The 22,851-nt window shown below is 49.4% G+C and overlaps 6 protein-coding genes across 6 annotated transcripts; 1 reads left to right on the top strand and 5 right to left on the bottom strand.

Annotated features, from left to right (window-relative positions):
• Positions 1-529: 529 nt before the first annotated feature.
• Positions 530-2,087, bottom strand: ppe1 (putative ribosomal protein/carboxylic ester hydrolase (Ppe1); the record flags this gene model as incomplete). Its single annotated transcript, XM_056715409.1, has 5 exons — positions 530-738; positions 810-1,063; positions 1,118-1,208; positions 1,264-1,802; positions 1,900-2,087. The coding sequence occupies 5 exons, from the start codon at positions 2,085-2,087 to the stop codon at positions 530-532; spliced, it is 1,281 nt and encodes a 426-aa protein (XP_056563031.1).
• Positions 2,088-6,566: 4,479 nt separating this feature from the next.
• On the bottom strand, positions 6,567-9,941 carry N7489_009658 (uncharacterized protein; the record flags this gene model as incomplete). The annotated part of the gene is made up of 1 exon (XM_056715408.1): positions 6,567-9,941. The coding sequence occupies one exon, from the start codon at positions 9,939-9,941 to the stop codon at positions 6,567-6,569; it is 3,375 nt and encodes a 1,124-aa protein (XP_056563030.1).
• Positions 9,942-11,257: 1,316 nt separating this feature from the next.
• On the bottom strand, positions 11,258-11,634 carry N7489_009657 (dolichol phosphate-mannose biosynthesis regulatory protein; the record flags this gene model as incomplete). Its single annotated transcript, XM_056715407.1, has 3 exons — positions 11,258-11,443; positions 11,499-11,579; positions 11,632-11,634. 3 exons carry the CDS (start codon positions 11,632-11,634, stop codon positions 11,258-11,260), a joined length of 270 nt encoding a protein of 89 aa, XP_056563029.1.
• A 268-nt stretch (positions 11,635-11,902) lies between these two features.
• N7489_009656 (pre-mRNA-splicing factor CWC22) lies at positions 11,903-14,540 on the top strand (the record flags this gene model as incomplete). Its single annotated transcript, XM_056715406.1, has 2 exons — positions 11,903-13,886; positions 13,921-14,540. The coding sequence occupies 2 exons, from the start codon at positions 11,903-11,905 to the stop codon at positions 14,538-14,540; spliced, it is 2,604 nt and encodes an 867-aa protein (XP_056563028.1).
• Positions 14,541-14,846: 306 nt separating this feature from the next.
• On the bottom strand, positions 14,847-16,532 carry N7489_009655 (putative MYND domain protein; the record flags this gene model as incomplete). The annotated part of the gene is made up of 1 exon (XM_056715405.1): positions 14,847-16,532. One exon carries the CDS (start codon positions 16,530-16,532, stop codon positions 14,847-14,849), a length of 1,686 nt encoding a protein of 561 aa, XP_056563027.1.
• Positions 16,533-18,782: 2,250 nt separating this feature from the next.
• N7489_009654 (WD repeat-containing protein) lies at positions 18,783-22,293 on the bottom strand (the record flags this gene model as incomplete). The annotated part of the gene is made up of 4 exons (XM_056715404.1): positions 18,783-19,019; positions 19,080-19,336; positions 19,386-22,039; positions 22,136-22,293. 4 exons carry the CDS (start codon positions 22,291-22,293, stop codon positions 18,783-18,785), a joined length of 3,306 nt encoding a protein of 1,101 aa, XP_056563026.1.
• Between the last annotated feature and the right edge of the window lie 558 nt (positions 22,294-22,851).

The raw sequence follows: 22,851 nt of genomic DNA, 5'->3' as shown, positions 1-22,851 counted from the left end.
GCACTCTTTTCTTTCTCTCTCTCGGAATACCCTTACTTCCTCCCTGTATTATCGCATCCCTTTTCACGATCCGCGCATGATGATTCCGTGTGATGGAATCCCGGTGGCGTTCGGAATCTCGAAAACCTGGTTCTCGGTGTTTATCGATGGAGAGGCACGAACCTTTTGCCGTGCCCGGCATTTTCTTTTTTCTTTTTTTTGTTTTCACTTATTCTCTTTGCTCTAATATTTGTCGCAGTGGGGTGGTATGGAGCTTCAGACTGAAGGCTGGACAGCTGGCCGCCCTGTGTGGCCGGATTGACCTGGCCCTGAGGAAGGACCTTCTCACCCCGTGCGAGAATGAAAATTTTTCTGCTCATATCATTTCATTTCCCTGCAGCGGATAAATTCCGTCATTTGTAGACGTAGTCGCATCAGAGAAGAGCCTTGTAGATGACATATTTGTTGGATAAGTACGTGTTTTCATCTATGAGTCGTCTTTCATTGGATATCGTAACTCATTTCAAACACCGAGACAAATCATAAAATACTATCTCAAGTGACCTGTTGAGGCACCAGAAGCACCAGTCCCCTTCTTCATCGCCGCTGATGCCTGCATATCCGCCACCTTGGGCGGAAGCACCAATGCGCTCCGGTCATTTCGTCGGTAAAAGTCCACCAGTATCTGCGCAGTCTTCGCAGGCTGGTCCTCGTGAACGAAGTGTCCTGCTTCAGGGAAGACCTGGAGTTGGTATTTTCCTGTAATACTGATGTGAGCATGATTCCAAGTGATGATAAACGGCTAACAGAGAGATCTGCGAAACTCATACCTTGCATCTGCCCGATCATCAATTCTCTATCCAATCTGTCCGTGCCAGCAAGTAGTAGCAACTTGCCACCTCGCGCATCAAGGAACTTCCTACTCAGGCCAACAAACCAGTTCTCCCAGAAAGGTTTCGTTGCAGAGAGGTTGGTGCGCCACACCCAAGGACGGGACGGGTCGCTAGGCTCGCTTTCTTCATACAAGAGGGACGGAACCGAGGCGCGAGCGGAAGTAGCGTTCCGGATTGTGCGGGAGTGAGTACTTGGTATCTGTTAGCCATTATGGGAAGAAGTGATAGTCCAGACGGATACATACTGCCATTCAATCCCAGACAGCAGGGAGGGGAATCGAGTCGGGCGAGTCGAAAGATATTTCTCCATGCTCTGTAGAGCATCCATTGCAGACCCTGTCAAGTGGAGATATCAGTATCTGATACAAATAAACCGCAAGGGCGAGCGTACCTTCCACTACGTCGAGTACAGCGTATGCCAACAGTCTCGGACCCAGCTCCCCTTTCTTCGCGACATCGGTAATCACCGCACCGCCTAGACTGTGCCCAACCAGGACAATATCAGGGAGCTTCTCCCAGCCCATCCTGGTTTGTGTCTGGTAGATCACATGGACTAGATCCCGGCTCAGAGTCTCGAGGCTGAGGTCGAGCTCAACCTGTCCCGAGGATTCAGCCTGGGCGGCATCCGCCGTAGAAGGGGATTCATCAACTGTCTTGTTGTCCAAGGTGGTCATGACAGTGCGACCATGACTTCGAGCATCCAGTGACAAGATCCCCGCCTTTGGGAGGATCTTCCGAATCTCTTCTGCGCACGTGGCGAAAGAAAGCCCAGATGAACCGGCCCCATGGTGCACGACAAAAAGCGGGCCTGAGTCAGTCGGCGGTGTTAAATAAACATGGTGTACTATATGGAAATTATCCACTTCTTCTGGAAGAAAGAGCTCCTGGTCGAAGAAGTCTGTCCATGTCAAAGAGGTTTGGGATGTTTGTCTGTGGTCGTATGTCAGCTTGTTCTTGTAAAACCAGCTGCTTCAAAAGGCCAATCGATCCCAAGTTGAGCTAATGGAAATTGGGGAAGTAAACGAACCGCCGGCCCGTTCGGGCGAATAGGTGTCGTGTGGGTGACGGGACCATTGTCCCGGTCGACGACATCGAGGAAGCCGAAGAGCCATCCTCCCATGCATCCTCCGACTGGCTCATTGATTCAGGCATTGGTGCTTCAGGTGGAAATTTGGCCAGTTTTGACTTGGCGAATGATTTCTGGAGGTCACTCATCTCAAGTGGGCACCACAGCTGTGTCGATCAGAAGGGGGGTGCATGAATAAGGGCCGTTATATGTGCTTTGTTCCATATACTGGCAATAGTCTCTCAAAGCGGAACTGGTTTGTAGTAGAAATATTTGGGGTCCATTCACATCAAGTGCTGTGTCGCCAGGGCGTCAATCATTGCTGACTAATACCATTGCTGCCCAGGTGCCCCTACCAGGGTGAGTTATCGTGCCAAAGCTGTAGAACTTGTAAATTCCCTTCGTCTGGTGATCTTAGCATGTTAACCACATGTAAGGCCTTCTAGGGTCGAATATACCTGGGCTAAAATGGTCCTCGTAGTGGATTGGGCTAAAATTCCCTGATGAGGGAAGACATAACCAATCATCTCAGCTTACTACAAGGATAAAAATCAAGGCAGGATGGTTATATCCACTATCGAATGACACACATGGCCTTGATCATAGATAGATGGCAGTTCTATAAAAGCCTACTTCGTCAAACTTCAAGGCAACAAAACTTGACCAAGGTACCTAGCTACCTAGGTACAACATTAGGCTTAGTTACGTAGTAGTATTGGCGTGACATACCTAGCTAGGTACATATCTATGTATGAAGGTAGAGCAGATCATCTGTAAGAAGGAAATAGGTGACATCAGAGGAGCTACGCTACGTAATACATATAACGAAGTACAGTACAATTTCTAGACGTCAATTTTTGATAACTAGGGTTTCTTCCTATTTGGCGAGTGTGGAGTTGATGGCTATATGTATATGGTGTATTCCCGTTCTTGTATAGGTAAGATGGTAAAGTGTTTATTAGCCTGGTATAGACAGACCTGAAGGTTTGTGTTGTTTATATGTTTTGCACATAATATACACAAGGCGTGCACACACATATATATCCATGGATGTCCACGCACTTAGATGCATGTTTGTTTCTTTTCCTTTTTTAAAAAAATTCAATGGTGTTGTTCATCATAGTATACGTAATAATATATCAATATGCACATGTATGAATATAGCAGGGAGCATTCCGTCCCTCAAATAAATATAATTAACAATCTAACACTGTTAGAGTCGCTTTTGCGCATAGCCCTGGAGTTATTGTGCGTTTAATAAGCTGGGGGACCTGCAGAAATGGACATTCCAAGGTTGGAATAAGAACAGTCACATAAGCAAACATTTCTTGGAAGAACTACCAACGGAAGACGCCAATATCAATCACCATTCATCCGGCTAGAACACCAACACTCTAAGCGGCCCATCTTCTAACATTGTACAGACCCTGTCACTAAGTATTTACCCACACCCTGTTTTCCCACCAAAACTGACCAACTTTGAACACTATTCTCTCAACAAACTTATGTTGTAACATATTTTTTATTTTTTATTATTTTAATTTATCTTTTCTAACCTAAGGTAATATATTATATATTATATTCGTAAGTATTTTTGGTAGAAAGTAGTCAATTTTCAAATTTAGACAAAAGATTCTAATCGCGAGTTTAGTATGGGAGCCACTAACTATACATAATAGGGATTTATATTGACATTTACATTTTAATCAGTTACCATTCAATAGCTATATATATTGGACTATTCGGAAAGAGATATTTTGTTAATCTGATAATAAATTTTTATTAAAAATTATCTAAAAAATTATTACAATATAAATTTATTGAGAGAATAGGGTCCAAATTTGGTCAGTTTTGGTGGGAAAACAGGGTAAATACTTAATGACCCCACCCCTATGTAGGTTGATACAACATCTTCTTGGCCCTCTCTATTGGAGAGGAGAGAGCCAAAAAAGAAAGCCAACGGCGGGGGTCGAACCCGCGACATTCAGGTTCCATAACACTTCGGAATTTCTAACGAAGGGTAAAAGCCTGACGCTCTGCCATTGAGCTACGCTGGCTCTTAATGTCAGAAGAAAGCAACGTGTTTTACATATTCGTTCGCAAAATACTTTGGACCCTTCACCTTGGGGAAGGCCATCGCATCAAACACTAACCCCAACGCTCAGGATCATATAAGAGATACGAGTAAATAATACCCCGTTAGTCTCTTGGATGCTATTTTACATGTATTTCGTAGATGTTTTGCCCCTTCCTGGTGTAAGTCTTTTTCTTTTCTTTCTTTCTTTTTTCCTTTTTCGAAAGGATCATAAATACTCTCAGAGACTTGATTCTCATATGTGTTATATCCATAACCACGAAGAAACCAAGGAACCGGACATTGGACTTTCTCCCTCCGTACAGAGCAACTAGTTAGTTAGTTACATAGTTAGTTAGTATATATGTAACCCGCTTAGACGGCCTTATCTAACACTCTTTGTTGATATGCGATTCCTTTCTTTCTGCACCCCCTTTATTAGTGTTATCCAGAACATAGCTGGTGAATGTCACAAGACCTTTTCATGCGTACTCTTCTGGATACAATTAACAAGTTATATAGGATTAATATAACCGTTAAGCAGCCAAACGTATTTACACTAGTTGTAGGAGAATGAAGAAAATATGTCAACGGGGAAGAACTACGGAAGGACAAACTTTGTAGATAATTTGAAAAAGAACATTTGAGTCACAATGTCACCAGCGGCGGATTCTTCTTACATTGTTCTTATTAGTTACCTGTAGGTAGTTAGGTAGGTACCTAGGTAGGTAGTCTCTACTGGATTAGTAAAAACTTAAAAGAACGGACAGGAAGCCAACGGCGGGGGTCGAACCCGCAGCATTCAGGTTGCATACATTTCGGAATTTCTAACGAAGGGTAAAAGCCTGACGCTCTACCATTGAGCTACGCTGGCTATTGGTGAGGCATTTCGAAGGACTTGACACTCATGTAGACAGGACCTGAGAATGCAGTGTTTTCTCCAGGGACCGCTAAGTTAATTTAGTTTATATAGTTATGGAATCCACAAATTCCTTAGGTAGTCTGTGGTATTTATTATCATATCCCTGTAGTAATTTTTTTTTTTTTTGACACCTCATGTTTTCGATAGTTTAGTAGTTGATTTCCCTTGGGAATGTTCGGAAAACGTTCTCTGGGTGCCCTTATGATATTGATCGCGGGGAGTATAAACTTTTAATCGTCAAGAAAATTAAGTGCTGGTAACTAGTGGCAATGATTGAAAGGAATGTCCTTTCAATGTTGTAGGGTTGGTTCCAAGGGATTTGAATGCACCTTCGAAATCAGGCCATCTCCTGAGGTAAGACAAGGTCACTTCGTGAGGTTTAAGCAATTTCTTTTTCCTTTTCTTTTCGAATTGTTAGAGATGCGTCTTGCTAACAGGTGTCGACTGGACACTACTAATATCTGTGGTTGTGTTCTCTGCACTATCATCCACTTCCGAGTATCAGGTCCATGTTAGTGGGGCCAGGAGAGAATCAGACGTCAGAGTGTTGTTCGCCTTGGACCGGACATCATAGACTTTCTTTAGCCTGGACTGGGTTAACGAAGGGGCGGGGTGAGTGTGATGGTTCCGACATAGCGTGAAAGGTGAGAAGGGTGTCAAAATGCGTGCCGATGGAAGCAGGACGCAGCTTATGTGGTAGGCGCGACGTCTATGAGACAGACGGGCGTGTGGGACGGCTCATGTAAGTGACCAAAGAGTTGTGTAGTTGACATCGTATCGCGTGTGGTATGTTTGGAATTAGTTCGGGAAGCACCTCATAGCTCAAACCCTGGAGGTCATGCCCAGGGTAGTAGAAGGATGTGTATCTCCCAATGACTGGACAAACCAGCTACAGCGAGGTGATCAACGAGTAGAGGATGGACCTGTTTTGCCGGGTGTAATAAAGAAGCCAAAGAGAGAAAGTCAAGGCCAAGAACCTCTACTTCTATGCAATATGTACGGTCCACCAACCAACTTCTTCCAAAGGCCTTCTGACACTGTGTAGAACTAGCACTGCATCATTCAGGGGACAGCCGGTCAAGAGCCGCACCTATCTATAGTAGAAGTTGGCTGGTCACTGATCTGTATACATGGAATAAAGCGTATGTTTTTGGCGCTTTGCAGCTATCTGTTTCTTGTGATTGTATTCCATTCTAGCTTAGGGATTGTTGAAAGGGTGCATACCACTCCCGCTGCCTAAGAAAAAATAAGAGACAAACCTGGCTGTAAATCATGGCCGAGCCTCCCATCTATCAGAACATAAGAAATCCAAGGACGTTCAGGGCTCGATCTGGGTATTTGGGTATTTGTGTGTTTGTGAACGATATCAAACGGCAACGTCAATCCGAGAGCAAAGAAATCAGGAAGCCGAAAAACAACCCACCTCGAGAGAAAGACAGAGTATGGGTTTATGCAAGTGTTTAGTAGTGCTGAAAGAAAAAGCAAGGTAGAATCGAAAGGGAGAACGCAGGAAAGAGAAAGCACCAGACTCCAAGTGCGATCAGCGACGCCGCGCGAGCACAACTTCTAAATCAATGCGAAGAGTGTAGAGTGAAAAGAAATAAGACAGAAAAAGAGGGAATCTCAAGTCAATCAGACGCGGTCCCGAGCAAAGTCAAGCACTTCGCAATCATCCTCAAAGAAACCGTCGTCAGCTTTCAGCGGAGCGGAGTGTCTCTTCTTGCGGCGCGTGGTGATAACAACTTCCTCCACATTGCCGGTGCTGTTTCCAAGAGTGATAAGGTTTTCTATATCTCCGCCAGCGCCAAGCGAATGTCCATGGATGGCGGCGTTCTCATCCTCGTCATCGCCGTGGTCATCGCTGGAGCTATTGAATGACCTCAAGTGTACTTTGGTCAGCGGGATATCGTTGCCAAAGACCCATTGTCCACTCGGCTCACTCGCATCGCTGCCAGAGGAGAAGACACTCAGACCCACTCGCTGGTCCGTGTGGAACGGCTGGTATGGGGTATTTGTCTCGATCTCAGCCTGCGAGAGAGGCTGGCAAAACGATCTTGCAGCACCAGATGGCTGAGAGCTGATCGACGGAAGAACAAGAGAGACATGAACTGCTAATTCTGGATCAAAAGCAGACAAAGGAGCCGGTCCACAAGGTCCCTGGAGATTATCAGGTAGTTTGACCTGGCACTCCTTACCGCCGACAACAGAGTGAGGCTGTCGGTTCTTGTGACCGGGTACAATAGCACGCTTGAGGCGGTACATCTTGAAGTACCCGCCATCCACAACACCCAAGAATATGAGGCCCTTGCTGCAAATCCATGTCACCCGAGAAGGTGCAGGATCTCGAGCCAAACCTGGCAAGTGTAGACGGTTGTCCCCAACATGGCGTAGAGTATTGACAGTATCCGTTGCAGCGCCCATTGACTTGCTCAGGCCTGCAGCGACAACCTTCCCGCTCTTTACACTGGCAGCAGAAGGCAACGCAAACCCACTCATATTGGGAAACGCAGCGCCCGTGGACGGGACACGACCACGGACAGCGGAAAAGAATGGCTGCGTTTTACCGCCAACCAACTTCATGGCCGCTGATAACGGGTTGCCACCGGCAGCTTGACCGGTTACTTCGTCTGCCGTGGGGTCGGTAGCCGGCGACTTATTTGCAGTAGGCTTTGCGCGGCGGAATGGGGGCCATTGGAATGCGCTTCGAGGGAGATCGAAAACGTGGACGGTGCCTTTACGTGTAATTACAGCCAATCTATCACCCACCGGCGCCGTCCAAATAACATCAACGATACTAGATGTAGTCAACCGCGCGTACCTAGCAATCTGGCGCACATTGGGGTTCTGTCCCGTCTGGTCATCAGCCATAAAAGCCATGGACCGACAATGTTTCAGTTGCATGAGATCCCACACATATTGCACATCGCCCTTCTTGCTCGCTGTGAACAGCATCAACCCATTTGGAGAAAGAGACAAGAAGCTGCAACCATTAGGAACCTGGAACGTCGAAACTGGGTGGATAAACACATTTCGTATATCTGTGCCGTCTTCGAATCGTCTCAGGTCGATGATGGATATGGTGTCAGGTTCCGTGGCTGATGTTTGTGTATCCTGAGCATGTGTTGGAGGGAATAATCCATATCCCTGCGTCTGGGGGTCCGGCCCGTGAGGAGGCCGACGAGGTGAGGTGCCGGCTGCTTGCTGGGCGTTCCAATAATTATTCCAGGCCTGCATCCCCTGATCACCCATCCAGCGGGCACCTCTGACGAGTTCTTGGGCAACGCCTCTTGCCATCTTGTCGAAGAAACTTTCCCCCTCTCCCACGTCTGTCGCACACGACACCGAGGGGACAGCAGGAGGACTGCGAGTTTCAATGCCCGGAACCTTGCCGAGGATCAAGCCTGAAGGAACTGTGCCCAGGATCGATCCTTTGTAGGCCGAAGATGGGGGAGCGAATGCGAGCCATCTCCCTTGGACCGCTAAGATGGGTCTTTCCAGGGCAGAAGAGCCATGAGGAGAGTCCGTGCGAGTCCCCTCTGGATCAGTTGTAGAACTCGAAGATGTCGAGTAACGCCGGGTTTCTTTGTACTGAACCCCAGTCCATGTCTTACCCAGACACTGGTATGCAGTCGTTTCCGGGGATAGGACATGCCTATAAACATAAACCTCCCCACTGACCCCGGATGCTAGGATAATGTAGGCACCAGTTGTGAAGAGCTTTAATTTTCCGACAGGCGGAGGAGCAAAGGACGCGAGGCCGGGCAGGCTTTCCAGGCATGGCACAGGCTTGCTTGCAAACAAGGTGGAGACATGTTCGCCGGTCCGGAAAGAGTAAACTTCCACTCGGGTTTGGTAGAACTGGATGTCGTCTCGCACTGAGCGCTTGTCGCTAGAGTGACCACGAATCGTGGAAGGAGGAATTTCATTTGCGTCTGATGTTGTAGACGAGACTCGACCTTCCTCTTCGTACGGTGGCAATGGCCCATGAACAACGACAGCCACATGCGGCCGGGATGATGCAAAAGGGTCGCTAGATGGTTGGCCAGATAAGAGTTTGGCCTCGATTACCCGGCCATTTAGCCCAGTGATCTGCCCCACGAGCCGGGTTCGGCGATCTTCGATGGCGAGGATCTCCACAGCGCCATCCGTCCCAACCAGCAAAACGTTCATTCCTGTCCGCGAACCTTTAGGTGACAAGCTAGGTAGCGTATCGAAGCTACAGAATGAATAGTTTCCATCGTTGGACGATCGATTCTGAGTTGGAAGAATATCGATGTCTGGTGCTCCGAAGAAATGTGCTTGAGGAAGATGAGGGGGAGGCGCCTGATTGCTCATTGGGCTCCCGTAAGAGTGACTCTTCCTCCTGTCTACAGAATGTTGCCTTGAGTTCAGACTGTTTCGGTAGCCATTACCGTAGCTAGATGGTAAAGTTCGAGTCTGAGGAGATGCCGAGGAAGGATGGCCGAAGCCACCCCTTTCTTGAATTGTTGGGAAGTTCAAGGGCGATGCACTAGGCAGTGATGCACTTGGTATGTCCCCATCCATGAGGTCGGTGGGAGGGCTCTTTCCATAAGGAACCGATTGCGCCCACGTATCGGTGCGGCTAGTGAGATCATCACCTGCTGGCTCATCGAGGGAATCGAGGGCATCCAGAACAGGGGACGTGATAGACGGGTTTACATGATGTTCAATAAGGGGTTCCGGGTCTGGGCAGGAGAGAGGCTCCTCTAGCGGTGGGGCAGACGGTTGGATGCTATCCATGTAATCTGGCGTTAATGGCGCGCATTCATCAGGAACCAGGCAATCACCGGTGGATACATACATATCATCCGGTGGGGTTTCAGTTGCAGCCTTGGCCACCTTGTTCTTCTTTCCCTTCTTCTTTTTGCCTTTCGAACTTGGTTCATGCTCTGGTATGGTCCGGTTGTGCTCCGGGGCGAGGGGGGTATCGTCTTCGGGCAAACGGCTGTGCTGGCGGATGAGATCGTCAGATGCGGCCGGGAGCATTCAAATAGATGATGCCTCAGTGAGAGGCGATAGAGAAGCAACAGAATAAAGCCGCTCTCAGGACCTTATGTGTGGCCTGAGAACGGATATGCAGGCGTTCTGTTCGGGATCCTAACTAGGCACGGGAGCCTTGGGGAGATATCACTAAAGAGGATGGCTTTCACGGAATTAATCAAATGCTCAAACATCCTAACAGGTTGAAGACACTATGCATACCTGTATTCACAGTATCCTTAAGAATACGGGAGTGGCGATTGTAGACACCACTAATAGCGGATCTAGAGCGGAGGTCACTCCAGACACGCGGGGAAGCTTTGATAGATAAGCACAACACAGCAACAGCTTGAGATAGTTCAAACTGTTACAGAAAATAGTAATCCAAAATGACTTGCATGCACAAGTTCCAAGGTTGAAGTCCGAAGATGAGTCAAGGAGGAAGAAGGATGATGTTATGGTTCGCGATAAGAGAAGAGGGGGGGAAAGCTGACCCCAGGTCACCAGTCAGGTACGGCTGCTAGGGCGGAATAGGATATAATAGGGCCTGAGTCAGAGCACGGAATAATCCTCTGACGGTGTCATTCCCAATGAAAGCATGATGCATGATCTGATCCTCGGTCTTTACCCCTTCTATCTTTGTTTTTCCATTCACCAATCCCGACTCTACAATGTACCTTGTGGCCGTGAACAATGCAGATGAGGGGAAACCTGTCAAACCATGCAAACACCGATAAGGCCCTCTTAGTCATACCTTCTGGTCCGTCCACGGGCGGATGGGTCTGCCCAGGCAGGCATCTCGCGTCATCAGTTGTTGCTAAATATTACCTCCTTGCATGCTTTGACATGACACTGCATGGTGGAAGGCGACAGGCAAGTCCACCCGTATCTTTTCTGACCGGTCCTAGCCACTCCTGGTTTGTTTTGTCAATAAAGTTGACCCGCCGTTGAAGGGGTGGCTGGCGTCATCGTTGGAACCGAGGTCACAGGACATTTGCGGCATGGGAAAAATGACGACTTGTCTGGGCTTTGATGGCAAATGGCATTTGGGCCGGCAAATTCAGGCTCTTTTTCTTGGGCTACGTGGTTATATGGTCCATATCCATGGATATTCACATACATATGGCCACTTTATCCTCCACTATTTCCTGCACCTTGTCTAAGGCAAATCCAGCATGAAAGTGTTTGTTCGGCGCCTCGATAAAACAGAATTAAATTAACTTGGGATGTGTTTTGATAGCCACTGAGCTTCGGAATGGTTGATGGTACAGAGTGCTGTCACAGAGGGTTGCCCTCTCTCCTAGTATGATGTCCACGGTCGCTTAGGTCTTCTTCTTAGCCGCAGCTTTAGCCTTGGCTGCCTTCTTCTGGTTGCTGTTGATCATAACAATTCCAATGAAGGTGCCTACCACGGCAGAACCCAAGAGTGTGAGGATGACGGGGATGCGGATGGCCCAAACACGGGGCGGGAAGATGTCGTGGAGAGGGTGGCCGGGGTCAACGAAGGGCTGTAGGACAAACATCAGCATAGAAAAAACCAAACAGTATCATCAATTAGCATACCATCAACAGGGTCCACGCAGTGTAGTAGAGAAAGATCGCAGTCGCGACCAAAAGCATGACGGATCCCACGAGTTGGCCCAGCTAAAAGCACAGTCAGTGGGGAATGTCCATTGAATGGGACCAGATAATTTACCATTCTGATAAAGAGCGGTAATTTTAAAAAAGAAAAGAAATATGAAGGAACGTCGATGAATCCTGGGCTGGACAGAACTACCAGGGATCTCAGGAGCTCCCGTTGTTCCTAGTTGGCCTCTCTCTAGTCACGTGCGCAGCGCTAGAGCTTTCTCCTGCTGCGTCCTTGAATCATTTTGCTTAACCTCAGTCCGGCTGAGATTCGCAACCACCGTTCCTCCGGTGTACATCAAACCTTTTCTCTACCCCGGAGGCCAATTTACTCATTGAAAATGTCCGAATCGGATGTTCTCCAGTCTGCGGTGCGCGTGCCCACGCCTCCTCCGGGCGCGTCGTACTCGCCAGCCGCAGCCTCTCGAAAACGCTCACCTCCGTCTCGTTCACCGTCTCCGAATCGTCGCCGATCGCCTCCTGGTGATTCCCTTCGAGATGGTCCCCATGTTCCGAACGTCGACGCAGAGCATGCAGACGACAGAGAACGGCAACTCGCTGAACGTGTCCGCGAACATGAAAAGCGCGAAGCGGCGCGCAAGCCGATGACCGAGGAGCAAAAACAGGCTTCAGCAAAGGCAGAATACGAAAAGCTGCTGAACATGCGATCCGGTGGCACTTACATCCCTCCGGCCCGACTCCGTGCCTTGCAGGCGCAAATCACGGATAAGACGAGCAAGGAATACCAGCGCATGGCGTGGGAAGCTTTGAAAAAATCGATCAATGGTCTTATCAACAAAGTCAACGTTTCCAACATCAAGTTCATTGTTCCTGAACTCTTTGCGGAGAACCTAGTGAGGGGCCGAGGATTATTCTGTCGGTCGATCATGAAGGCGCAGGCGGCCAGTCTACCCTTCACTCCGATTTACGCAGCGATGGCGGCTATCGTCAACACCAAGCTTCCGCAGGTTGGCGATTTATTGCTTACCCGGTTGATTATCCAATTCCGCAAGGCCTTCAAGCGAAACGACAAGGCGGTCTGCATTTCCTCTACAACTTTTATCGCGCATCTCTGCAATCAACAAGTTGCCCACGAGATGTTGGCAGCTCAGATCCTGTTGCTTCTTTTGCACAAGCCAACGGATGACAGCGTGGAGATTGCTGTGGGTCTCACTCGAGAAGTTGGTCAGCATCTGGAGGAGATGAATGCACCTATCGCACTCGCCGTATTCGACCAATTCCGAAACATTCTACACGAGGCCGATATTGATAAGCGTGTGCAATATATGATCGAGGTGCTCTTCCAGGTGCGCAAGGATCGGTACAAGGACAACCCAGCAATCAAGGAGGAGTTGGACCTAGTGGAGGAGGAAGATCAGATCACACACCGTGCCGGCTTGGATGATGAGCTGGAAACCCAAGACACTCTCAACATCTTCAAGTACGATGCAGAATGGGAGGAGCATGAGGAGGCTTACAGGAAATTGAAGGCCGAGATCCTGGGCGAGGAGAGCGACGAGGAAGACGAGGAAAGGTCAGATGAAAGCGAAGAGGAAGAATCCGACACGGAAGAAGTACAGATGGATATCAAGGATCAGAGTAATACTGATCTAGTCAACCTTCGACGAACAATCTACCTCACAATCATGTCCAGCATTGATTTCGAAGAATGTTGCCACAAGCTGATGAAGATCAACCTGCCGGCCGGGTTGGAGCATGAGCTTCCATCCATGATTATTGAATGTTGCTCTCAGGAACGGACCTACTCCAAATTCTACGGCCTGATCGGAGAGCGATTCGCCAAGATCAACCGACTTTGGTCAGACCTGTTCGAGGCTGCCTTTGCCAAGTACTACGATACCATCCATCGTTACGAAACAAACAAACTGCGCAACATTGCCCAGTTCTTCGGTCACCTCATCAGCAACGACGCGATTGGTTGGCATGTCTTGTCCGTGGTTCATCTCAACGAAGAGGAGACCACATCCAGCAGCCGTATCTTCATCAAGATCCTGTTCCAAAACCTTGCGGAGAATCTCGGTCTGCCTGGTCTGCAGGCCCGCTTCAGGGATGATATACTGCGACCCAGCTTCGAGGGTCTCTTCCCGACGGAGAACCCACGCCACACTAGGTTCTCTGTTAACTACTTCACCAGTATCGGTATGGGTGTATTGACAGAGGACATGCGTGAGAACCTCAAAAACCTTCCGCGTCCTACGGTGCCCGCTTTGCCTGCACGAGCCGCCTCTCGGACTCCCTCGCGCACTCCATCTGATCGATCCCGGTCGATGTGCTCAACGTGCACTGGATCTCCTCACTCCCGCCGTTCCAGGTCACCTTCGTACTCCCGCTCTCCTAGGGGCCGCGGTCGTTCCTACTCTCGCTCCATCACTCCTTCTTCCAGGGGCCGCAGCTACACACCTTCACGGTCTCGGTCCCCAGTCCGTCGCCGTCGTGACGTATCAGACAGTCGATCCCGGACCCCCGCAGGACGCTCCCGCTCCCGATCCATTTCCCGATCCATCTCCCGGTCCATCTCCCGATCCATCTCCCGTACACCGGCCAAGCGCAGTCGAGCACGTTCCCGCTCCTACGACTCGCGAAGCCCGAGTCGCAGTCCCTATCGAACTCGTCGCTCGGTTACTCGGTCTGTCACACCGCCGCGTCGAGGCCAAAGCCCTCCTAGCCGGAGAAACCGCAGCTACTCTAGATCAGTTTCCCGGTCTGTCACACCTCCACCTCGTCGTGGGCCAGCGTCTAGAGGTAGAAGATATTCAACTGAATCTGTTTCACCCCCTCGCCGACGACGTGATGCTACGGACTCTGTCCCTCGCTCCCGCTCGCCTCCTCCTAGGCGTCGCGCAGAATCACGGGGTCGAAGCTATTCGCGGACGCCGCCTCGGCGTAGATAGATCGGGAGCCTCTGATGCTTTGATTCCGACTTGGGGATCGGCTTCACAGTCCGTATGTTACTGTTGATAATGAAATAGTGCGTATTTGGAGCGAAAATACGACACTGTGCTTCTTTTATTCGGTCTGGTGCCAGGAATTGGAAAATTATGGATGTTCACTAGGAGCAAATCGATTATTCATGGTGTACCCACGCTTTTCGGATTCCGTATTTCCGATGTTCAAATAAACATATCCAAATAGACCACCGTGTATACCTCATGTAATAAGTCTTTGATTTTAGGAGCCATTGGCAATATTCTCATTTAATGCAGTCAAAAGGGTATCTCAACATGATCTACAAGGCGATCTATACACCAACCCATAAACACCAACCTACTCAACCTCCCCAGCCTCCCAAACACACCTATCACACAAACAAGTCCCACCCAAAGCCCCAGAAGCCCACTCTCTCCTCTTCTGAACCGGCAACCCAATGTCACAATAGTGGTTCAGGATCTCTGAATCCTTCGCAATACCCCCAGGCCTGAGTTCCTTCATTTCCTGCCCCCGCGACCAAACAGCCGTCTCATCATCTCTCCGCGCGCGGAAATTAATCTCACTACTCCATTCCCAGGTCACATTGGGATCACACGAATGGTTCGCAAGACACCACATCGGATGAACAGCGCACAGCTCCGGGCCTCCATCCCAAGTCGACAGCCGGCCAGACGCCGTACCGCGGAATTTAGCAAACAGCGTGTTTAGAACCCAGGTATCATAGCGGTAGAGCACGGTGTAAGGATCCAGACCCATTTCATCGAGGAAACGCTCCGGCTGCAGGACATTGAGCTGGAAGGAGAAAGGGAGAGTGGCGGTATCGTCTGTAGTGGACGCTGTCTCTGTTTCCGCGGAGACAGCCTCGATATCGAAATCGTGGAAATCGCCCCAGATATATTTCACTTCAGGCAGCTCGAGCGGGTGCTTGTCCTGTGTAGCTGACATGGCGAGCGCTCTGCCAAGCAGAAGAAGGTACAGGTAATCGGCCTTATCCTTGGGATCGGGGACATCCTTCCCGATAGAATCGAGGCCGTCCTCGAGACCGCAGATCGCGCCGTGGTACACCTCCTGCGCTTTGTCGTGACATGCCTGGCTGCAGAAGATGATATCTACGCAGCCGCCCTCGCAGGCGACGGGAGGCTCGGCGGCGGACAGTTCTGGGAGTGGTGCGTTGCATGCGTCGCAGAGATCGTCGTGGAGACGGTTGGTTGCTGTAAGTAGTGAAGACTCACGGAGGATGATCTCGTCTGCGGCGATATCTTCTTTCGCGAAGAGGCCAAGCTGCACGGAGACGTCCATGCCGGACGAGGCGTCGTCGGCTGAGGCATGCAGGAGTGGTAAGGCCACTGCACGGACCTCACATTTCGGCGCAATGACTGCCAGTCGCTCGTTGAGCATGTTCAAGGTCTCTGGTGAGCGGCGGTCGGGCTCGTGCTCATTCCAGGGATAGAGGACACGACGGGCGAAGCCCTGTGCAGGGAGAACACTGGGGTCGATTGAGTCCAGGTCGATGTTTTCGGTTTCAGAGCTAGTGCAAGATCTGTATATTTGCTTCACACGATCCATCTGCGCGTTCAGAGTAGCTACTGACGCCGTTGCGGATCTCTTTTCGAGCAAGGCCAACCCGCGTAGGCCGAACTCGAATGCATCGCGGTAACAGCCGCAGCGGACGAGACTGCGTACTAGAAGGACATACACCTGGTCGATGATGGCGTCATATTCCTCTTGCGTGATGGGAACAGTGTTGTCGTCTTCGTCCTCATCGTCTGATTCATTCGCCGCTTTCTGGGGAGCCTGCTGCGAAGGGTCTACCTTCCGCCTAGCATGGAACTCGCACTCATCTGGGTCAATTACTGACTCTAAAAGTGCAAGCGCACGGTATGCGTCCGCAGAGGCGAGATCAGGGAAGCCCAATTTTTCATACTGAATGCCTCGTTCAAGGTGAAGGTGGGGGTTGTGAGGGTCTGCGTAGAGCCTGGCGGTTGTCTCGTTGCGAGCTTGGAGTATTTGCGATGCAGACATGATGTGATATGTTTACTCTTCTTTTTTTTTCCCCGAAGATATAACAACTTTTATACACACTTTGGCTTTTGACAGCCAAAGACGCAGTATAGAATATCAAGCTGCGGTACCAGGTTGGGAAATGTGGAGTGGTAGAGAGAGTAGGCTGTAGAGTTCAGCAGCTGAATCTAGAGCATGGACATAATACCCAATGACTTTTGACTTTTGTATAAGCAGTTCGTGGTCTGCCCCTCTCTGTACATCGATATTCGTGCGGGCAAGTTCTTTTTATCGCCAAAAAAAAATTCTACGATAAGAGTGGTCACGTGGATATATAGTTCTCTTCAGTGAAGGTTGGCTATAGGACTATTAAATCTTGATTAAAGATTGTAGATCAATGTAGACCTAGCATCTGGATAAATCGTTCATGCGCTTCTTTCTCGGGTGGTTTTGTAAATCCGTCTGCAACGTTGTTCTCCGTGTCAACACGCTGGAGATCAACCTTGTCCCGGAAAATTGCATCTTTAACGAAAAACCATCTCATGTCCAGCCAACAAGTACTGTTCTTATATGATCTCTTTGCCATTGACAATTGTGTATTAATGTTGTCTGTCATGATCGCGATAGCTTCTCCCGCGCCGGGGAGGTTAAAAGCAGTGGCGATCTTCGAGAGCCACTATATATCCCGTGCGGGTCGGTCTGACGCACACCATTTGGCGGCGGTCGACGACAGTGCTATAATGGTTTATTTCCGTGCGTAGCAACGTATCGGGGCTCCCCGAAGAACCAAATTGCACCTTCAGTCGATTTGGCATCATTCCAATCTCCGTGAGATGCATCGGCATAGGCAAAGAATGTAGTGTCTGCGACTTTTCCTAGTGTGATGCAGAGCTCTGTGGTAGCCTTCAGGTATCTGTATACCTGACGTACCTGCATGTCATTGACTGTCGGAGATGCAGTGCGGCGTTGCAGTTTTATAACTGCGAATTTGATATCTGGTCTAGTTTCAACAGCCAGCCAGTTCAATCTGCCGATCAGAGATCTGTACCAAGTGTGGTCATCTTCGTAGAAGGATCTCGGAGTTCTCGTTCTCTGTATCCCACTTGCTACCCGGTGGCAAAGGGATTGGTAGTGGTGAACAGGCATGGCTGACAGCAGCGGATCCAAAAATGTAATCAATTGTACGGACCGTACCTCTACGGCAATCCATACGAAGAACGAAAAGTATGTCTTCATTGCGACTTGTTAGATCAGAAGCAACTAACCGGAAAGAAGCAACTAACCAGAAACAGAATGGGTGCGAGACTGCCCCTTTCTCGGTCTGGCCTCTAGTCAGCGGTATGGGAAGTGCTATGCTACGCATTAGACTGGGACCCCGTTAGCCGAGTAGCCTTTCGAGTTAGGTAAAGAATTCTCGAGGGGAACAACCATGTTGTAAGAGAATTATACCCATATCAAAGGACGTAAAGCTCTCTACGCCGCCAACAATCTTGTTTACATCCTCGTTGACGATAGATCAAACAAGATGATTGTAAAGTCTGATTACCATTCATTGTCGTCGCGAGAAACACCGTGGCCTTGACGGGGGAAAGCCACGTCCATGACTGGCATTCGCATAGTGGTGGTGATGCTTTTCCGATTGGAAGCAATAGTCGAGGCTGTGCTGAGAGAGCAGAATACTACATACTATGTCGGCCTCACGCTGGAATATATTTATAAAGTGACAAGCGGGCATGAGGTTATAAAATGGTCGGAAACGTTGAGTGATAGTAGAGTAATGGTCTAGTGAGATAAACGTGTCAGTCACACGTAGTATTTGTTTAGAATATAGGATAGGATCTCACACATTTTTTTCGCCGGATCAAGCTATAGACCTATATATCGGTGCAAGTTCGTTTCGGTTTGTGAGAGGTTTCCGACGCATTTCTTGCCTATCGCTGATTGTCCAAGATATCATCGAACGCGAGAGTTTCTCGTGGGTGCGAATAGAGAAGTTCCTGCCATGAGGTACGCAGCAAAAGTAGAAGATCTGGCTCCAGTGGACCGACCGATGTGTGCAACGTTGTTTAAATATAGAAAAAGCCGGGGTTTCGTAGTTGTTGGGGTGAGGGTGATGGTAGAGAGTAATCTTGGAGGCCCTGGTAGGCTTTATAGAAGAGCAGGTGCCTAAATATATAGGAAGGGCAGGTGCTTGAATGAATCAATCCAACAAACGAGTGCCTATTTGCATTAAAGAATGGAATGCGATGCTAGAACAATAAATTTATGGGGTTATGGAAGACCGATGATCTTTTTCACACTGTGCAATGCAGATATCCGGAGCTCTGCCTGTTCATCCATTACATCACCTATCGAATGATTAGCCTTGTTTCCAAATCCAGTAAGAAAATCCAAGCATACTGAGCAATTATCATCGATGACAATAGTCGGGTGATCACCGGTGATAGCAATATCACCAATTCCACGTTGGCCTCTAAAGTTGCCAGCCAAGCGCTCGAGCATACTCCGCTTCATGTACAAGTCAGCAAAAGAGATCTAGTTAGATATAGTTCGGGGCAGGTAATGTACAGTGATGTGTGCCTCGTTCATACCACCACGACGCTCAACATCATTTTGGCTCATGATACGGTAGCTTTCATGAACTCGCTTCCGACTCTCGAAGCCGCCGATAGTGGAGCCGGTTCGTCCAAACTGGTTGGATGGATTGTCGGGGTCGAGGATATTTACACCGTTATGGGCATCATCTTGAGCGTTTTGATCTGGCGAAAATATTTTGATGGTGTTATCGATTCCTGAAGCGGCGATCATTGGTTCGTAGGGGTGGCCTAAATTACCATGTTAACTTTTGTATTCCTAACCAGTGAGAAAAATTACCTTGGACAACATTGACAACCTCACTGTCACCTTCTAGGATGTTGACCAGTTTCGACGTCTTGCGATCCCAGATAAATATATGACCAGAGTCACAGCCGCTGACCACGTACTCATCATTCAGTCCGAAATAGTTGACATCCTTGACGGTCCTGACATTGCAGTGGCCGCGATAGCTTCGCATATGAGGTACACGTGGAGCATGGCGCTCGACCATTTCACGCCGCGCCCTGCGAATAGCATATCTCTGGGCCATAGTGTCATCGGAATCGAACTCCTCACCATCTTCATCCGAAGAGGAATCCATGGGCCAGCCATCGAGATCTTCGTCATCGGTTGACTCCTGTGCCTGGCTGGCATCGCTGCCATCATCACCTGCAGTAATGTCGCTATTGTCCGAAGAAGTTGCATCGCCTTGGGAGCTTCCAGGCCGAGGATTATTCTGCCCGGAAACAGAACCATTAGTCCTGACGATTTCGATGCGTTGGACTCGTTCTTCCTCCTCGTTGGGATCGATATCAGCCTGGTCTCTCTCTTCATCCAAGTCACTCTCAGACTCGTCGATCATGGCGTGAAGTCCCCCGAAAGCATTGTTGACAAATCTGTAATTTACTTCACTGCCTGTCTGCATCAAGATCCCTCTGCCTACTCGCAAAATCCAGAATCTCTTCGCCGAGGCACGGTCGAGAGAGCGAATTTGTGAGACAGGATTAGAAACACGGCGCCTGTCGAACCGAGCGGCTGAGTCCCCGAGATCTTCCAAGGGCAATCTAACAGCGTTCCCAAATGCAGTCACGGCAGCCCGTTGGGTTTGGAACAGAACGCGCGTACTGTCATGCTCGAATCTGGAGGCATCCACATTCACGATCGGAGTGTCACGCGCCAAGTCCATAATATAGGGCACCAGGATTGTTTCGATGGCATCCTCTTCGGATTCATCTGGGATTGGGAATCGGCAATGTAACCGTCGAGGGGCGTTGCGGCGTTGAAATCCCTCTAGAAGGCGTTGCCTGCCGCCCTGCAGCCAGAGAAGAATTGCTCGGAGAAATTCATAGCCAAACTGGGCTGCTGGGTCAATGGGGTCATCTTCGCCCGGCGCAGGCCTAATCATCTGGAAGTTTGATTCTTCCGGAACTTGCGTTTGATCTGCCAATGCATGAGCAAGCGTGCCAGCAGCTTGGACAAATCTCCACGAAGATTGGCGATTGCGACGAAGTGATTGCTGGAAATCAACAGTCTCCTGCGATGGGTTCATGGGATAGCTCCATTCGCGCATGACATCACCCATTTGCGGGAGAATCGTAGACGCAATTTCCAGAGCGGATGAAAAACATCTCGCGTAGGATTCGGGTCCCACATCTTCGGACCCTGCGGCGTCCCGAACTGTAGTTTCTGAGAACAGTGACTTTCGAAGTTTTACCAACCCTTTTGCGATCTGCATGCTCAATCGCTGGGCATCATTCAGTACAGAATACCGAGCCCGCTCGAGCAAATGCTCGGGGTTGGTGTCTAGGACACTACCTGACAACGTGGGGAACGGAACATCCTCTGCTTCGCCATTCTCGTATTGGATCCTAAAAGTATCTGGCTCTACTGAGCGACGACGGGACTGATGTCGGCCACCACTTTCCTGCGATGAAGGCGTTGCGGGCTTCTTGCGCTTCCGGCTCCGTGAACTGCGGCGAGCCTGTCTATTCTTGCCCTTGGGAGTTGATTTATCTCCCGCCTGCGTCTCTCGAGCATCGGGGCTGCGGATTAAATCAAAACTGTAGATGTGATCCCCAGACCAACTAACAACCATCTCATTGGGGTTTGCATCACTGATTTTACAAGCAGTGATGTGTCCATCGTCATATTTCACAGGGTGCTTGCCTCCCGGTGCGAATCGTCGCACGCATCGTGTCGCCTTGCTCATCTCCTCATCATCATTGAGACTAGCAGCGCTTGATGTAGCCCTGCTCCTTGCAGCGGAGGTGTCCTGGCTAAGCATCCGTCTGTCATGCAAAAAGCAGTAGAGGTGTGCACCGCCCAAGGCAATATAATGTGGCTGACTTGGCGAGCAGGAAATGGTATTGAGGTCCAATTTGAATGGCCTGTAGGAGATTAAAGGGGGTGGCACATTGGGCTCGTCATGTGCCAACCTTTGTCGGTATGCCCTGAAGCCCTGGCCATCTCGTGGCGGAGGGTATGCACTAGATGGTAGTCGGAGATCCCACTGGCGGACATCACCATCCTCGGAGCAAGTGAGAAAGAGGAACGGTGACGATTCGGTGACGATGCGCTTCACGCTATCGGCGTGGCTTCGATACAATCTGGCGTTGGTATTACCGTCACTCAGATACCGCGTGCCAGTAAAGAACTCATTAAAGCGCCGGCTCCGAGTGGAGGCTGCAAATGCGGAGGTGGCAGCATCATTTCCGCTCCTTGCTGAGTATTCGATATCGAAGACGCGAACCTGCGAGTCGCCGGCACATGTAACCAGAGTTCCATCATTCGAATGTGGCATAAACTTGACGGAGAAGATGTTGGCTTTGTGGCCGGTGAAGACGGTGGTATTGAGCGCAAATGGAGCATTGGACGAGTCAGGTTGGTAGGAGTAGATATTGAGGTGCTTATCATCAGAGCCTGACGCCAAAAGACGCCCTGACTTCGACCAACTGCAGGCCGTTAGCATGACGAGGATCAGAGATGGCGGAAGTGTTGGCCAGTAGATAAAACCAAGTTCTCGTCCTAGGTCGAAGCTGTAGACATACCTGAGGGCATTGACACATCCAGTATGCCCACCGAGCTCATTCACAATGTCAAGATCGTTGATCCATTCGTTGGATCCGTAAATTCCCCGAAGTCCAGCGTGCTGCAACTGTTCCCCACATTCCCGGCGCCAAAGGCGATCGTAGAGCGAGTCTTTCATGATCACTGGATTAGATGGGCGATAAAGTTGAAATTCTTCGCTGGGTACGATCGGCGATCATCTCGAAAGGTACTGAGTAAGTGGATACCGTCTCTTTGCGGGTGGCTTTTGTCTGTCAAAACGGAAGCTGCCGTGGATGACGTCAAGAAGAGAGCTGAGAGATAACTTTTGCAAGGTTACATCAGCCTGTATAAAGCAGCTCATTCCAATAGATATACGTATGGTGCAGAAAGAGATAAGTGACAATGGAGTGAGAAAGATTGAAATAAAGGTATGGGGAAAACGAGCGATACTCCAAGATCTAGACCATCGATATATGGGAGTCCTCAGGTCAAGTCGGGATGACATGGCTGACTCATCGGTTTACTTCGGACTAGGTACCGCGCAAGCCATGGTTGCCCGCAAGGTACTTTGCGCGAAGTACTATCACATATTCCCATCAACATTATTCATATTATCTTCATTTCCTCTTTATTCCCACATAACACGTGCGTGTGTACGGGTGTTTCGAAACTAGCTATGGGTATTCGCACGTTACGATGACCATAAGCATATATA

This window comes from Penicillium chrysogenum (assembly GCF_028827035.1).
Source record: "Penicillium chrysogenum strain IBT 35668 chromosome Unknown utg000005l_segment0_segment0, whole genome shotgun sequence".
NCBI lineage: Eukaryota > Fungi > Ascomycota > Eurotiomycetes > Eurotiales > Aspergillaceae > Penicillium > Penicillium chrysogenum.
The sequence above is the reverse complement of the archived record's forward strand: the minus strand, read 5'-3'. Positions and strand labels throughout refer to the sequence as shown.